Below are 17,471 nucleotides of genomic sequence, written 5' to 3' on the forward strand. Positions count from 1 at the left end.
GGGCGAACTCAGCCAAAGGCAAGAAGGACACCCAATCATCCTGATCAGCAGAAACAAAGCATCTCAGATATGTTTCCAAAGTCTGATTAGTTCGTTCGGTTTGGCCATTTGTTTGAGGATGGAAAGCTGAAGAAAAAGACAAATCAATGCCCATCTTAGCACAAAATGACCGCCAAAACCTCGAAACAAACTGGGAACCTCTGTTCAAGACGATGTTCTCCGGAATGCCATGCAAACGAACCACGTGCTGGAAAAACAATGGCACCAAATCAGAGGAGGAAGGCAATTTAGACAAGGGTACCAAATAGTCCATCTTAGAGAAGCGATCACAAACCACCCAAATGACCGACATCCTTTGAGAGACAGGAAGATCTGAAATAAAATCCATGGAAATAAGCGTCCAGGGCCTCTTCGGGACCGGCAAGGGCAAAAGCAACCCACTGGCACGAGAACAGCAGGGCTTAGCCCGAGCACAAGTCCCACAGGACTGCACAAAAGAACGCACATCCCGTGACAAAGAAGGCCACCAAAAGGATCTAGCCACCAAATCTCTGGTACCAAAGATTCCAGGATGACCAGCCAACACCGAACAATGAACCTCAGAGATAACTCTACTAGTCCATCTATCAGGGACAAACAGTTTCTCCGCTGGACAACGGTCAGGTCTATCAGCCTGAAACTTCTGCAGCACCCGCCGCAAATCAGGGGAGATGGCAGACAAAATTACCCCCTCTTTGAGAATACCCGCCGGCTCAGGAACACCCGGAGAGTCAGGCACAAAACTTGACAGGGCATCAGCCTTCACATTCTTAGAGCCCGGAAGGTACGAAACCACAAAATCAAAACGGGAGAAAAACAGCGACCATCGAGCCTGTCTAGGATTCAACCGTTTGGCAGACTCGAGATAAGTCAAATTCTTGTCATCCGTCAAGACCACCACGCGATGCATGGCTCCTTCAAGCCAATGTCGCCACTCCTCGAATGCCCACTTCATGGCCAACAACTCTCGATTGCCAACATCATAATTGCGCTCAGCAGGCGAGAATTTTCTAGAAAAGAAGGCACATGGTTTCATCACCGAGCCATCAGAACTTCTTTGCGACAAAACAGCCCCTGCTCCAATCTCAGAAGCATCAACCTCGACCTGAAACGGGAGCGAAACATCTGGCTGGCACAACACAGGGGCAGAAGAAGAACGACACTTCAACTCCTGAAAAGCCTCTACAGCCGCAGAGGACCAATTGACCACATCAGCACCTTTCTTGGTCAAATCAGTCAACGGTTTAGCAACACTAGAAAAATTAGTGATGAAGCGACGGTAAAAATTAGCAAAGCCCAGGAACTTCTGCAGGCTCTTCACAGATGTCGGCTGAGTTCAATCGTAAATGGCCTGAACTTTAACAGGGTCCATCTCGATAGTAGAAGGAGAAAAAATGAAACCCAAAAATGAAACCTTCTGAACTCCAAAGAGACATTTTGACCCCTTCACAAACAAGGAATTCGCACAAAGGACCTGGAACACCATTCTGACCTGCTTCACATGAGACTCCCAATCATCCGAAAAGACCAAAATATCATCCAAATATACAATCATGAATCTATCCAGGTACTTTTGGAAGATGTCATGCATAAAGGACTGAAACACAGATGGAGCATTAGAAAGCCCGAATGGCATAACCAGGTACTCAAAATGGCCCTCGGGCATATTAAATTCTGTTTTCCATTCATCGCCCTGTTTAATTCGCACAAGATTATACGCCCCTCGAAGATCTATCTTGGTGAACCAACTAGCCCCCTTAATCCGAGCAAACAAATCAGACAGCAGCGGCAAAGGGTACTGAAATTTGACTGTGATCTTATTAAGAAGGCGGTAATCAATACAAGGTCTCAAAGAACCATCCTTCTTGGCCACAAAAAAGAACCCTGCTCCCAACGGTGATGACGACGGGCGAATATGACCCTTCTCCAAGGATTCCTTTATATAACTCCGCATAGTGGCATGCTCTGGCACAGATAAATTAAACCGTCGGCCCTTAGGAAACTTACTACCAGGAATCAAATTAATAGCACAATCACAATCCCTATGAGGAGGTAGGGCACTGGATTTGGGCTCATCAAATACATCCCGGTAATCTGACAAAAACTCAGGGACTTCAGAAGGAGTGGAAGGCGAAAATGACAGCAATGGAACATCACCATGTACCCCCTGACAACCCCAGCCAGACACAGACATAGATTTCCAATCCAATACTGGATTATGAACCTGTAGCCATGGCAACCCCAAAACGACCACATCATGCAGATTATGCAACACCAAAAAGCGAATATCCTGCTGATGTGCAGGAGCCATGCACATGGTCAATTGAGTCCAGTACTGAGGCTTATTCTTGGGCAAAGACGTAGCATCAATTCCTCTCAATGGAATAGGATACTGCAAGGGCTCCAAGAAAAAAACACAGCGCCTGGCAAACTCCAAGTCTATCGTATTCAGGGCAGCGCCTGAATCCACAAATGCCATAACAGAATAGGACGACAAAGAGCAAATCAGAGTAACGGACAAAAGAAATTTAGACTGTACCGTACCAATGGTGGCAGACCTAGTGAACCGCTTAGTGCGCTTAGGACAATCGGAGATAGCATGAGTGGAATCACCACAGTAAAAACACAGCCCACTCCGACGTCTGTGTTCTTGCCGTTCAGCTCTGGTCAAAGTCCTATCACATTGCATAGGCTCAGGCCTATGCTCAGAGAATACCACCAAATGGTGCACAGCTTTGCGCTCACGCAAGCGCCGATCGATCTGAATGGCCAAGAACATAGACTCATTCAGACCAGCAGGCGTGGGAAATCCCACCATGACATCCTTAAGGGCTTCAGAAAGACCCTTTCTGAAAATTGCCGCCAGGGCACACTCATTCCACTGAGTAAGCACAGACCACTTTCTAAACTTCTGACAATACACCTCCGCTTCATCCTGACCCTGACACAAAGCCAGCAAGATTTTCTCTACCTGATCCACTGAATTTGGTTAATCATAAAGCAATCCAAGCGCCAGAAAAAAACGCATCTACATCACGCAATGCAGGATCTCCTGGCGCAAGGGAAAATGCCCAGTCTTGAGGGTCACCACGCAACAAAGAAATAATGATTTTTACTTGTTGAACGGGGTCACCAGAGGAGCGGGGTTTCAAAGCTAGAAACAGTTTACAATTATTTTTGAAATTCAGGAACTTAGATCTATCCCCAGAAAACAAATCAGGAATTGGAATTCTAGGCTCTAACATCGGATTCTGAACCACAAAATCTTGAATGTTTTGTACCCTTGCAGTGAGATGATCCACACAAGAGGACAGACCTTGAATGTCCATATCTACACCTGTGTCCTGAACCACCCAGAGGTTAAGGGGAAAAGAAAGACAAAACACACTGCAGAGAAAAAAAAAATGGTCTCAGAACTTCTCTTATTCCTCTATTGAGATGCATTAATACTTTGGGCCAGCTGTACTGTTATGGACCTGGTGGTTAGGAGCACCCGGAACGACCTGATGGTTAAACTCACACAGGACAAGCTCTGGGAAGTGGGAGCTCTGCTGACCGCAAGCCCTAATCCTATCACACAACTAGAAATAGCCGTGGAGCGTACCTAACTCTGCCTAGACGCCTCTTCACAGCCTAAGAGCTAACTAGCCCTAGAGATAGAAAATACAGCCTACCTTGCCTCAGAGAAATTCCCCAAAGAAAAAGGCAGCCCCCCAAATATATTGACTGTGAGTTAAGATGAAAGTCACAAACACAGAAATGAAACAGGTTTCAGCAAAGGGAGGCCAGACTTACTAAACAGACTGAGTGTTAGGAGTCGAGTTTCCTCTGCTGCACAGGGGGAATATCGATCCGTGTCTGCTGCGGTCTCCCATTCGGTATCGGCCACAGTGGGCTCTGCTCAGCGGAGACGTCGCTCCCAGCGTCTCGCTGGGGCTGATTCGGTGCATAGGGTCACTACTGCCTTTTCTGGCTTTCCTATGGTACCCTGCACTGATCTGCGGCGAGCGAGCCTCTCTGGGACTAAGTACTTGTTTACTCACACTGAGCATGCCCAGGGCAGGGTCTCCCATTGGAGGTCGAGGGCCACATGTTCGGTCACATGCTCAGGTGCTGCAGTACATTCCATTGGTCCTTCTGGAAGGTCCTGAAAGGGCAAAACATGCTCAGGTACTGCAGCACTTTCCATTGGTCCTTCTGGAAGGTCCTGAAAGGGCAAAAACTTCAGTAGCAGCTTCCTGTGCTGCAACTATATAAACTGCGCATGACCGCACGGCCATGCGCTAGTATCGTCTTAAGCTATATGCTTTGCGCCAATGTGGTCATGTGTTTGAATGTGTTCAGGGACCCGGCTGAAATAAGCCCCTAGAATGCTGGCACCTCCGGCGAGGAGATTGTGTTTAAATGTGTTCAGGGACCCGGCTGAAATAAGCCCCTAGAATGCTGGCATCTCCGGCGAGGAGTTTTGTATGCATGCATGACCACTCACATCTGGGTAGTTGGCCTGTGCCTCTGTGAAAGTCTAACAGGGCACAGAGCTTTCCTCTTGCGGTTACTCTGTGAAGCTAACAGAGTTGGTATATACCGCCATATAGAGCCGCCATTATTTAGCAGCAGGTGCTTTCCTGCATGGTGGATCCCGGGTTGCTAACGCACCAATTCCATTTAATAAATTATATATTTGGTGCGTTCCGCCAACCCTAACACTGAGGATAGGAAAGGTATCTTTGCGGTCAGCACAAAAAACTACAAAAAGACCACGCAGAGTGTGCAAAAAGACCTCCGCACCGACTCACGGTGCGGAGGTGCCACTCTGCATCCCAGAGCTTCCAGCTAGCAAGGCAAAATCATGATAGCAAGCTGGACAAGGAAACAATGAACAAATAAATAACTAGCAGGGACTTAGCTTCTGCTGGAGTAGACAGGTCACCAGAAAGATCCAAGAGCGAACTGAACCAGTACAAGAACATTGACAGCTGGCATGGAGTAATGATCAGAGTGGAGTTAAATAGAGCAGCCAGCCTAAGAATAAACTAGGTCACCTGTGGAAGGAACCTCAGAACCAGCAGCTCCACTCACAGCCACCAGAGGGAGTCCATGGACAGAACTCACCGAAGTACCATTCATGACCACAGGAGGGAGTTCGATAACAGAATTCACAACACTCACAGCAAGGTCCTGTGCGAAGACGCAGAAATTGTCTGATAGGAATGGAATTAATCAGAGGCTTAGGGTGAGCCGAGGAGGCATGTAGCCACATGTTAGATGATGTCTCCTTCCTAAAAATGGTGGTCTGTAGCGTATCATCCGGATCCCTCCACACCTTAACATCAAGGAAATCGATTTTATCCACATCACAATGATAAGTGATGTGGATATTTTTGTCATTGGAATTGATCACATCCATAAACTTAACAAGTTTTATAGAGTTCCCCTGCCAGATCAGAAAAATGTCATCGATGTACCGCACCCAGAAAGGAATGCGGTCCATCGACAAACCCCGATCTGACAGGGGGAGGTCCCTCTCCCACAGCCCCAGGAACAAGTTGGAATAGCCGGGGCAACAAAAAGCACCCATGGCAGTGCCCTGGAGCTGTAGGAATAAGGACCCCTTGAAAATAAAAAAATTATGTGTGAGGGAAAATTGGAGGAGTTCAATAATCAGGTGGATGATCCCCATTGGTAGATTGGACATATCCAAGAAAAATTTTGTGGCGGCTAAGCCATCCTCATGCTTAATGTTGGTATAAAGGGATTCTACGTCGCCAGTCACTAGCATAGTTTCAGACCCAATGTGGAGACTATCAACATGTCTTATTATCCAACTGTCTAAAAGCCTCTTTCTCATAAGAGGATTTTGGCCATATAACAATGTTGCCCCCTTTATCGGCTGGCTTCAGCACTACATCCGGAAGCTCCTGCAAGACCTCCAATCTATTGCGCTCAATCCTAGTTAGATTGTCCCTCCCCACACCTCTAGGGATGTTCATAAATTCTCTTGTGACAACCTGTACAAATAGATCAATCGCTGTACACGTAGATAGGGGAGGACATTTTTTAGATTTTACTCTTATGGATGGTAGGATCTTACCTCCCTCTCCAAATCTGTGCTCCAAAGCCAGGTCCTCCAAATCTTGCAACGCTAGTTGTTCCTCTTCTGTGGGAAACAAAGTTTGCAAGTGAGGATCGAAAAAATGTCTCTTAAAGATCAAGGTCCTGGCAAACAGATGTAAATCCTTGATTGCCGTAAATGTATCGAACCTTGATTTAGGGGAGAAGGTAAGATCCCTACCCAACAAAGCCAAATCCATCTCAGTAAGTATATGAGAGCTAAGACTGATTACCTGATTGTTGTTCTTTTTACGTTCAGGTGATCTAGTTTGCATCCGTTTATATGGATGAAAGTTAACATGTCTTGTTCTTTTATTTCTTGGTCCAGAGCGTGTCAGCATAGAAGAAGTGTACCACTCAGATGAGTCACTTAGGTTGGAAAGTGAACTTTCTGATACAGCGCCCACTAGTCTAGGACCATGTGAGTTCGCCTTCCTCCAATGGTAGACATTGCAGCAAGACCTGCATTCCAAATTTCCAATAGTGTTCATTCCCTTACAAGTTCTGTCATGTGCTGAAACAGTAGTGTATGGCATGTTACCGCAATCAGAAAACACTGCAAAATTAATTATATATTCTGTTGAAGGCACATGAAGGCACTATAAGGGTACTAACCTATTCTCTGGAAACCCTGTCAGATGAAACAGATAATCCCAACCCTCCTTCTAAGCACAGATTCTCAACTTCATATTTTATTCCAATTTTAGCGACAAGTGGATTGGTCAGATTACCTGCAGGAGAGTTAGCAGGGTAGTCACAAGCACCATTATGGTTATTCGTATTCATATGGTAAATGTTATGTATATATTTTTTCTGTGGTATGACTAAATTAGGGGTAACAACATTCAAAGTCTTAAAATTCCTAATTTTTCAAAATTTTCATCAAATTTCAGATATCTTAATAAATAAACTTAAAACATATCTATTTAACCCTGCTGTTCTGTTGGTCAAAAATGACCGACTTTGAACTTCAATATTCTTTAAAATATTCAAGATGCGGCTCTGAAACCCGTGGCCGACCGACCCATCCTCATTTAAGTCAATCAACCACAAGTTTCAGAACCGCATCTTGAACACCCCAAAAAATACCAAAGTTCAAAATAGGTCTCCCCAGACCGAACAGAACAGCAGGGTTAAACTTACCACTGTCATAAAGTACAATGTTCAATGAAAAAAATTATTCATAGCATCAATGGGATATGTGTAAGCATGCCAGAGTTATTACAACTAAAGTGACACATGTCAAATTTAAAAAATGAGGTTTAGCCACAAAGGCCAATATTGCCTCTGTCACTAAGGAGTTAATATGCAAGTAAACATTTGTTTTCTGTATTCCATTATTTCTTGCTCAAGTAATTTATCTTAGAATATTGTTTGCAAATTTTATATTACTGACTTTTCTGTTTTCTTCAGGGAAAGGTTGGAAGTGGTGGAGTTCCAAGTGACCAGGTATGTACTTATTTCCTCTATATGCAGCAACATTTTTAACAGCTTCAGCAGAGGCGCAACCATAATATGGGCATGGGTTGCAATAGCTCCCAAGCCTTGGAGATTAGAAGGCCCAAAAGGTCTCTTTCGCCTATATAAAAAGACCATTACGAATATACACTGTGTGCAAAATTATTAGGCAAGTTGTATTTTAGAGGATTATTTTTATTATTGATCAACAACTATGTTCTCAATCAACCCAAAACACTTAAATATTAAAGCTTAATATTTTTGGAGTGGGCTTTATTTAGATTTGGCTATCTTAGGAGGATATCTGTTTGTGCAGGTAACTATTACTGTGCAGAATTATTAGGCAACTTACTAAAAACCAAATATATTCCTAGCTCACTTGTTTATTTTCACCAGGTAAACCAATATAACTACACAAAATTTCGAAATAAATATTTCTGACATGCAAAAACAAAACCCCCAATAATTAGTGACCAATATAGCCACCTTTCTTTATGATGACACTCAACAGTCTTCCATCCATAGATTGTCAGTTGCTTGATCTGTTTACAATCAACATTGCGTGCAGCAGCCACCACAACCTCCCAGACACTGTTCCGAGAGGTGTACTGTTTTCCCTCCCTGTAGATCTCACATTTTATGAGGGACCACAGGTTCTCTATGGGGTTCAGATCAGGTGAACAAGGGGGCCATGTCATATTTTTTCTTCTTTGAGACCTTTACTGGCCAGCCACGCTGTGGAGGAGTTGGAGGCATGTGATGGAACATTGTCCTGCATGAAAATCAAGTTTTTCCTGAACGATACCGACTTCTTCCTGTACCACTGCTTGAAGAAGTTGTCTTCCAGAAACTGGCAGTAGGTCTGGGAGTTGAGCTTCACTCCATCCTCAACCCGAAAAGGTCCCACAAGTTCATCTTTGATGATACCAGCCCATACCAGTACCCCACCTCCACCTTGCTGGCGTCTGAGTCAGAGTGGAGCTCTCTGCCCTTTACTGATCAAGCCTCTGGCCCATGAAGAGTCACTCTCATTTCATCAGTCCATAAAACCTTTGAAAAGTCAGTCTTAAGATATTTCTTGGCCCAGTCTTGACGTTTTTTCTCATTCAAAGGTGGTCGTTTTTCAGCCTTCTTTACCTTGGCCATGTCCCTGAGTATTGCACACCTTGTGATTTTTGATACTCCAGTAATGTTGCAGCTCTGAAATATGGCAAAACTGGTGGCAAATGGCATCTTGGCAGCTTCACGCTTGATTTTCTTCAATTCATGGACAGTTATTTTGCACCTTTTTTGCCCAACATGCTTCTTGAGACCCTGTTGGCTATTTGCCATGAAACGCTTGATTGTTCGGTGATCACGCTTCAAAAGTTTAGCAATTTCAAGACTGCTGCATCCCTCAGGAACATAAGGATGAATGACCTCGGGGAGATCAAAACATCCAACACCGCGGAGACACCGTCACGTGTTTCTCAACGCAGTGATCCAGAACACTGCTCCCTTCCCGTGATTGTTCCTTCCCGGTGAAAGATCTGGCTATTTATTGCTTGCGTTGAGAAACATGTGATGGTGTCTCCGCAGCTTTTCTACATGCATTTGCATATTTCCCATAAGGGATGGGAGCAGTGTTCTGGATCACTGCATTGAGAAACACGTGATGGTGTCTCCGTGGTGTTGGATGTTTTGATCTCCCCGAGGTCATTCATCCTTATGGTTATAGTCCTTTTACTAGGCACTGCTCGTAATAGCCAGTTTCCTACTCCACACTGATGAGGGGCAAATACCCCTAAACAGCTGTCTGTGGATGGATACCATGTTTTGGCATAGGTGGTTTTCCTTTTTGGATGCTGCCCTTCCCATGGTTGTTCCTTCCCGGTGAAAGACCTGGCTATTTATTGCTTGCATTGAGAAACACATGATGATGTCTCCGCGGCTTTTCTACATGCATTTGCATATTTCCCATAAGGGATGGGAGCAGTGTTCTGGATCACTGCGTTGAGAAACACGTGATGGTGTCTCCGTGGTGTTGGATGTTTTGATCTCCCCGAGGTCATTCATCCTTATGTTTATAGTCCTTTTACTAGGCACTGCTCCTAATAGCCAGTTTCCTACTCCACACTGATGAGGGGCAAATACCCCGAAACAGCTGTCTGTGGATGGATACCATGTTTTGGCATAGGTGGTTTTCCTTTTTGGATGCTGCCCTTCCCGTGGTTGTTCCTTCCCGGTGAAAGACCTGGCTATTTATTGCTTGCGTTGAGAAACACGTGATGGTGTCTCCGCGGCTTTTCTACATGCATCCCTCAGGAAGACATTTCATAATTTTGGACTTTTCAGAGCCCGTCAAATCTCTCTTCTGACCCATTTTGCCAAAGGAAAGGAAGTTGCCTAATAATTAAGCACACCTATTGGGTTTTGATGTCAATAGACAACACCCCTCCCCATTACAGAGATGCACATCACCTGATTTACTTAATTGGTAGTTGGCTCTCAAGCCTGAACAGCTTGGAGTAGGACAACATGTAAAAAAAGTATCATGTGATCAAAATACATAATTCTGCACACAGTGTAGATTTGAAATATATTGGGGACCGGCTATAGCTTTTGCATTGGGGCTTTAAATTATGCCACTGAACTTCAGGACCATGCATTGGCTTTAGACATTGGGGCAGTCTACATATTACTATGTAACTACATTTTAGGCTGGGGTCACATTAGCTTAGAATGCAGACGAGTGCTATGTGAGAAAACATCGCATTGCACTCAGACCAGTGTTAATTTATGGGAAAGATCACATCTGCAATGATTTTCTCATGTCGAATTGGCATGCGAGAACAATCATCGCAGCATGCTGCTATTGGCACCGAGACTCGGCCGAGTCTCGGCTCACTCGCACCCATATAATTCTATGGGTGCGAGTGACACAAAGCACATCACTCGGATATCATCCAAGTGCAGTTCGATATACGCCGATGCTGGCAGTGGAGGAGATGGAGAGATTATTTTCTCCGCCTCCTCCGCAGCTGTGCTCCGATTCTCTCTGTGCGAGAGGATCGGACCACAGTAGCATGACAGTCGGCTCCCACTCGCAGCAGAGCAGGAGCTGATGGTCATTAGCATATCGCATCCGATGCTCTTGCAACGGATGCCATACACTAGTGTTACACCGGCCTTAGAACATCATTGCAAAGCAGGGTCCTGGCTGTTATACACTGCTGGACTCCCTACAGAGATGATGGAGCAGTTTATTAGCATTTGTCTTTTTGACCACTGTATACACCAGGGGTGGGGAACCTCCAGCCATTGGGATGTATAGTCAACAGAACCTCCTATGTGATGTATATACAGCAGTCCCAGCGTCTCCTGTGTGATGTATATACAACAGTCCCTGGGTCTCCTATGTGATGTATATACAGCAGTCTCAATGTTTCCTATGTTATGTATGTACAGCAATCCCAGCGTCTCCTATGTAATTTATATACAGCTGTCTCAGCGTCCTCTATGAGAGATAGAAACATCAGTCTCAACGTCTCCTATGTGTTGGATATACAGCAGTCACAGTGTCTCCCATGTGGTGTATATACAGCATTCCCATCGTCTCCTATGTGATGTATATACAGTAGTCCCAGCATTTCCTATGTGATGTATATGATTTACAAAACTTATTATGATAAAAAGTTGACTCTCTCACAAACCTGGAAAAGCAGCTGTGAGAAGCAACATGATCACCTAACATCACAGCTGCACCAAAGAGAAGCAGCTCCAGCCATCACATTAAGGGCCCCTTTCCATTTGTGTGAGAATAAACGGTCCGGTTTACGGACCGAAAAAACTGATGTAACGTCTGCGAGTGCCATGCGAGTGTCATGCGAGTGTGATGCGATTTTTTTATCGCAACATCCGTATGACATCCGTATTGCTGTCCGATTTTTACGCACGGGTCTCCTTAGAAAAGCCGGCAATTCAGCGCAGAGTACAGTAAAATCACACTGACAGGTTAGATTAGAGTAGATATATACACATAGAATAGGTATATATACATATATATATATGTCAAGGAGACACCTATATATATATATTTATATTTCTTCCAGCGCGAGATAGCTTTAAAGCTGGTAATTCAATTACCGGCTTTTCCTATCTCCTTCACAAACCCGACATGATATGAGACCTGGTTTACATACAGTAAACCATCTCATATCACCATTTTTTTTGCATATTCCACACTACTAATGTTAGTAGTGTATATATGCAAAATTTGGCCGTTCTAGCTAGTAAAATAAGGGGTTAAATGACGGAAAAAATTGGCGTGGGCTCCCGCACAATTTTCTCCGCCAGAGTAGTAAAGCCAGTGACTGAGGGCAGATATTAATAGCCTGGAGAGGGTCCATGGTTATGGCCCCCCCCCTGGCTAAAAACATCTGCCCCCAGCCACCCCAGAACAGGCACATCTTGAAGATGCGCCTATTCTGGCACTTGGCCACTCTCTTCCCATTCCCGTGTAGCGGTGGGATATGGGGTAATGAAGGGTTAATGCCACCTTGCTATTGTAAGGTGACATTAAGCCTAATTAATAATGGAGAGGCGTCAATTATGACACCTATCCATTATTAATCCAATACTAGTAAAGGGTTAAAAAAAAACGCACACACACATTATTAAAAATTAATTTATTGAAAAAATCACAAAGGTTGTTGTATTAATTTATTCTACTCTCAATCCACTCACTGAAGACCCTCGATCTGTAACAAAAAAAAAAATAATAAACCAACAATATACATACCTTCCGAGGATCTGGTACGTCCAACGATGTAGATCCATCTGAAGGGGTTAAAATATTTTGCAGACACGAGCTCCGCTAATGCAGGATGCTCATTTCTGCAAAACCCCGGCGAATGAAGCTAAATATAGGTCAATGACCTATATTTAGCTTCATTTGCGGTGAGGCGCCCTCTGCTGGCTGTTCCTAGATCGTGGGAACTTTCCTAGAAAGCTCCCAGGCTCGAGTTCATAAGAGGCGCCCTCTGCTGGTTGTCCTCATTGTCCTTGATTAACATTGGTCCGAGTGCAATCCGATTTTTTATCGGATTGCACTCGTCCGTTTTCCTCACAAGTGGAAAGGGGCCCTAAGGGTGAGTTACCATAATTAATTGTTGACTAAATATACCAGGGTAATTTTCAATGTGATCATTTTCGTGTGGCCTCCGAATAATGGTAGAAATTTCCAAATGGCCCCCAGCAGGAAAAAGGTTCCCCACCCCTGGTATACTATGCTGAATTCCTGAAGTCGCCCAAAGAACAATAAACTATTCATTTCATATTGTAAATCAGCCTGTAATTGTTTTCTTTTTATTCTGCTTCAGGTTTTTAAAATGCCTGGTGGAAAAAAACTTAGTACATGTAATTTCTTTGGCAAGTGGCTCCTGATAGCATACTTTCCGAACCAGGAGCTGTCTAATAAAAAAAAATGCTTTCATAGTAGTTCAAAACTCTTCAAAAATGTTGCAGAAAACTGAAAAGTCCTCTAAAAACTCCCAAGAAGGAATATTTCCATGAACATTTTCACCTAGAAAACATGCAGTTTTCGTCCTCCTGACAATAAAATCTTATTTTCGTAACCAAAGTGCTCCCCAAAAGGACAATAAAAACATGACTTTGAAATCCTTCAGCTTTACCAGCAAAATCCTGAGCCATTAAATTTTCATGGTGACAATATTCTAGTTTGCGATGCAGATTAATTTAGGCCTATACATTAATATGTTTTATGTGTACAATCTTGTTTTTTTCTATAGTACAACATATCAGTAAGATGTTTGACATAGAACAAACAAAGTGGCAATATAGAAATAGAAAAAATACAAGGTTTCATTCAGCTCTGCAGCCACTATTCCATGATGTGGCCAGTTTAACATGCTAAAACAGATAAAAGTTCCACCCAGTGAGTTTTTAGTTTTTGCCCTTTTGCCTTTTCTCGCGTATTCCAAGAGTCATAATAATAATAATAATAATTTTATTTATATAGCGCCAACATATTCCGCAGCGCTTTACAAACAACATATTCCGCAAGCTTACAAACTATGAGGAAAAGGGGAGACACGAGAGGTGGATGGTAACAATTGCTTTAGTTATTCGGACCAGCCATAGTGTAAGGCTGTGGGCACACGTTGCGTTTTTTTCGCGTTTTTTCCTGATAAAAACACTATAAAACCGCAAAAACAATGCATCCCATCATTTAGAATGAATTCCGCATGTTTTGTGCACATGATGCGTTTTTTTCCGTGAAAAAAAACGCATCGTGGCAAAAAACGCAGTATGTTCATTAATTTTCCGTTTTTTTTTGCGGATTTTCCAAAAATGCAAAAACGCGGCAAAACCGCGGCAAAAACGCATGCGGTTTTCTTGCGGATTTCTTGCAGAAAATGTCCGGAATTTTCTGCGAGAAATCCTGAACGTGTGCACATAGCCTAAGGCTCAGGTGTTCATGTAAAGCTGCATGAACCAGTTAACTGCCTAAGTATGTAACAGTACAGACACAGAGGGCTATTAACTGCATAAAGTGTATGAGAACATGTTGCGAGGAACCGGATTATGTTTTTTTTTTTGAATGGGCCACACAGGGATAGTTAGGTTAATGCATTGAGGCAGCAGGCCAATCTGAACAAATGAGTTTTTAGGGCGCGCTTAACCCCTTTCTGACCTCGGACGGGATAGTACGTCCGAGGTCAGATCCCCTGCTTTGATGCGGGCTCCGGCGGTGAGCCCGCATCAAAGCCGGGACATGTCAGTTGTTTTGAACAGCTGACATGTGCCCATAATAGGCGCAAGCAGAATCGCGATCTGCCCGCGCCTATTAACTAGTTAAATGCCGCTGTCAAACGCAGACAGCGGCATTTAACTACCGCTTCCGGCCGGGCGGCCGGAAATGGCATCATCGCCGACCCCCGTCACATGATCGGGGGTCGGCGATGCTTCAGAATTGTAACCATAGAGGTCCTTGAGAACGCTATGGTTACTGATCGCCGGCAACTGTGAGCGCCACCCTGTGGTCGGCGCTCACAGCACACCTGATTTTCAGCTACATAGCAGCGAACAGCAGATCGCTGCTATGTAGCAGAGGCGATCGCGTTGTGCCTGCTTCTAGCCTCCCATGGAGGCTATTGAAGCATGGCAAAAGTTAAAAAAAAAAGTTAAAAAAAAAATGTGAAAAAAATAAAAAAAATATAAAAGTTTAAATCACCCCCCTTTCGCCCCAATCAAAATAAATCAATAAAAAAATATCAAATCTATGCATATTTGGTATCGCCGCGCTCAGAATCGCCCGATCTATCAACTAAAAAAAAGCATTAACCTGATCGCAAAACAGAGTAGCGAGAAAAAAATTTGAAGCGCCAGAATTACGTTTTTTTGGTCGCCGCGACATTGCATTAAAATGCAATAACGGGTGATCAAAAGAACATATCTGCACCAAAATGCTATCATTAAAAACGTCATCTCGCACGCAAAAAATAACCCCTCAACCGACCCCAGATCATGAAAAATGGAGACGCTACGCTTCTTTTTTTTTTTTTAGCAAAGTTTGGAATTTTTTTCACCACTTAGGTAAAAAATAACCTAGTCATGTTAGGTGTCTATGAACTCGTACTGACCTGGAGAATCATAATGGCAGGTCATTTTTAGCATTTAGTGAACCTAGCAAAAAAGCCAAAGAAAAAACAAGTGTGGGATTGCACTTTTTTTGCAATTTCACCGCACTTGGAAATTTTTTCCCGTTTTCTAGTACACGACATGCTAAAACCAATGATGTCGTTCAAAAGTACAACTCGTCCCGCAAAAAATAAGCCCTCACATGGCCAAATTGACGGAAAAATAAAAAAGTTATGGCTCTGGGAAGGAGAGGAGTGAAAAACGAACACGGAAAAATGAAAAATCCCAAGGTCATGAAGGGGTTAAAACTGTGGGGATTGGGGATTAATCGTATTAACCTAGGTAGTGCATTACAAAAAATCGGCACAGCACGTGTAAAGTCTTGGAGACGGGAATGGGAGGTTCTGATTATTGAGGGGATGCTAACCTAAGGTCATTAGCGGAGCCATAACTTTTTGTTTTTCCATCAACATAACCAAATATGAATTTCCTACAATCATGTTTTTATTTCGTATAGTGTTATAAATGCCATTCACTCTGCTAGAACTATAACATGCTGTGTTTTTGACTCTGCAAAAATACACAGTGACAAAAACACACCAAAATCTCATTGTGGGCTCACAGTCTTAGGCCGATTTCACACGGTCAGACACTGACACACGTAGACCAATTCAAATGAATGGGTTTATGCACACGTCTCCGTGTATTCACGGACCATGTGTCCGTGTTGAAAACACGGAGACATAACCGTTTTTCTCCGGCAGCACGGTCCGCAAAGCGTCCCGCACACGTGCACACGGAGAACAGTGTGCACTCTCCTCCGTGTGCACGTCTAGCCCGCAGGAGAGACAGCGCTTCAGTAAACGCTGTCCCCCATGCGTGTGGTGCTGAAGACAGCATTAATCTATTCTCCCTGCAGCGCTGCATGCTGGAGAGAAGGGATGAAAAATCAAGTTTTTTTTGTTAAAAATAAAGTTTGGGGGTCATCTCCTGCATCCCACCCCCTGTGCGCCCACCCGCTTGCAGAGAAATACTCACCCAGCTCCCGTGATGTCTCCACACAGCTGCCGCACCTGTGCCACACTGATTCCGGTACCGGAATTATCTGGACGTCTGAGACTGGCCTTAGGGTATGTGCACATGTTTCGGATTTCTGTGTGGATTTTTCCGCTCAGTTTTGGAAAAATCCGCAGGTAAAACGCACTGCATTTTACCTGCAGATTACCTGCGGATTTTCAGTGTTTTTTGTGCAGATTTCACCTGGGTTTTAAGGCTACTTTCATACTAGCGTCGTGTGACTGACGTCGCAATGCGTCGTTTTGGTGAAAACGTTTTTTCTCCATATACTTGTATTACTGACGCATTGCGATGTATGGCCACACGTCGCATCCGTGGAGCGATGGATGTGTCATGCTTTGGCGCACCGTCGGCACAAAAATACGTTACATGTAATGTTTTTTTGTGCGTCGAGTCCGCCATTTCCGACCACGGATGCGCAGCCGGAACTCCGCTCCCTCCTCCCCGGACATTACAATGGAGCAGCGGATGCATTGTAAAACTGCCCACGTTGTGCTAATCAATCACACTGTCCGTCGGTACGTCGGGCCGACGGTTTGCAATGGTCCGTACCGACGGACTAGTGTGAAAGTAGCCTAATACCTGCAGTTTCCTATTGAGGAATCCGCACAAAGAATTGACATGCTGCGGAAAATAAACCGCAGCGTTTCCGCACAGAATTTTCTGAATCATGCACACTGCAGATTTTGTTTTCCATAGGTTTACATGGTACTGTAAACCGAATGGAAACCTGCTGCTGATCCACAGACAAATCTGCAACATGTGCACATACCCTTATGGTTCCAGTGGAGATTTATGGAAATCTCATGCCCACTGTGCAATTTTATTTTTTTTTTAACTCAGCGTAAACTGACTTTTTGATACGCGTTTCAAATCTGCAACATGTCAATTTCTCCTGCAAATACAGTGAGTCTTTGGGGTAAAGATTTGCATTAGGTGCGGAAAATCGATAAGTAAAAAACACACGTGTTTTTAATGCATTTCCATAGCTGAATCATATCAAAAACGCATGTAATACACACAAGAATGTATCAATAAAGTTTTGTCAAAGCCAAATACCAAAAAATATCAAAAACAAAGCATTTTTTTTTTAAAAATGACCTACCAAAAAGAGACAGAAAACAGTAAAAAACACATGAGAAATG

At 43.8% G+C, this 17,471-nt stretch overlaps 1 protein-coding gene across 2 annotated transcripts in view; it reads left to right on the forward strand.

Moving 5' to 3' along the window:
• LOC138642353 (collagen alpha-2(VI) chain-like) overlaps positions 1 to 17,471 on the forward strand; it is a 668,325-nt gene that overhangs the window by 394,559 nt on the left and 256,295 nt on the right. For both annotated transcript variants that reach the window (XM_069730466.1, XM_069730467.1), the window contains one exon: positions 7,564 to 7,599. In XM_069730466.1, coding sequence (XP_069586567.1) covers positions 7,564 to 7,599 — 36 coding nt within the window. The remainder of the gene's footprint in view (positions 1 to 7,563; positions 7,600 to 17,471) is intronic.

The sequence above is a fragment of the Ranitomeya imitator genome, chromosome 6 (assembly GCF_032444005.1).
Source record: "Ranitomeya imitator isolate aRanImi1 chromosome 6, aRanImi1.pri, whole genome shotgun sequence".
NCBI classification, from domain to species: domain Eukaryota; kingdom Metazoa; phylum Chordata; class Amphibia; order Anura; family Dendrobatidae; genus Ranitomeya; species Ranitomeya imitator.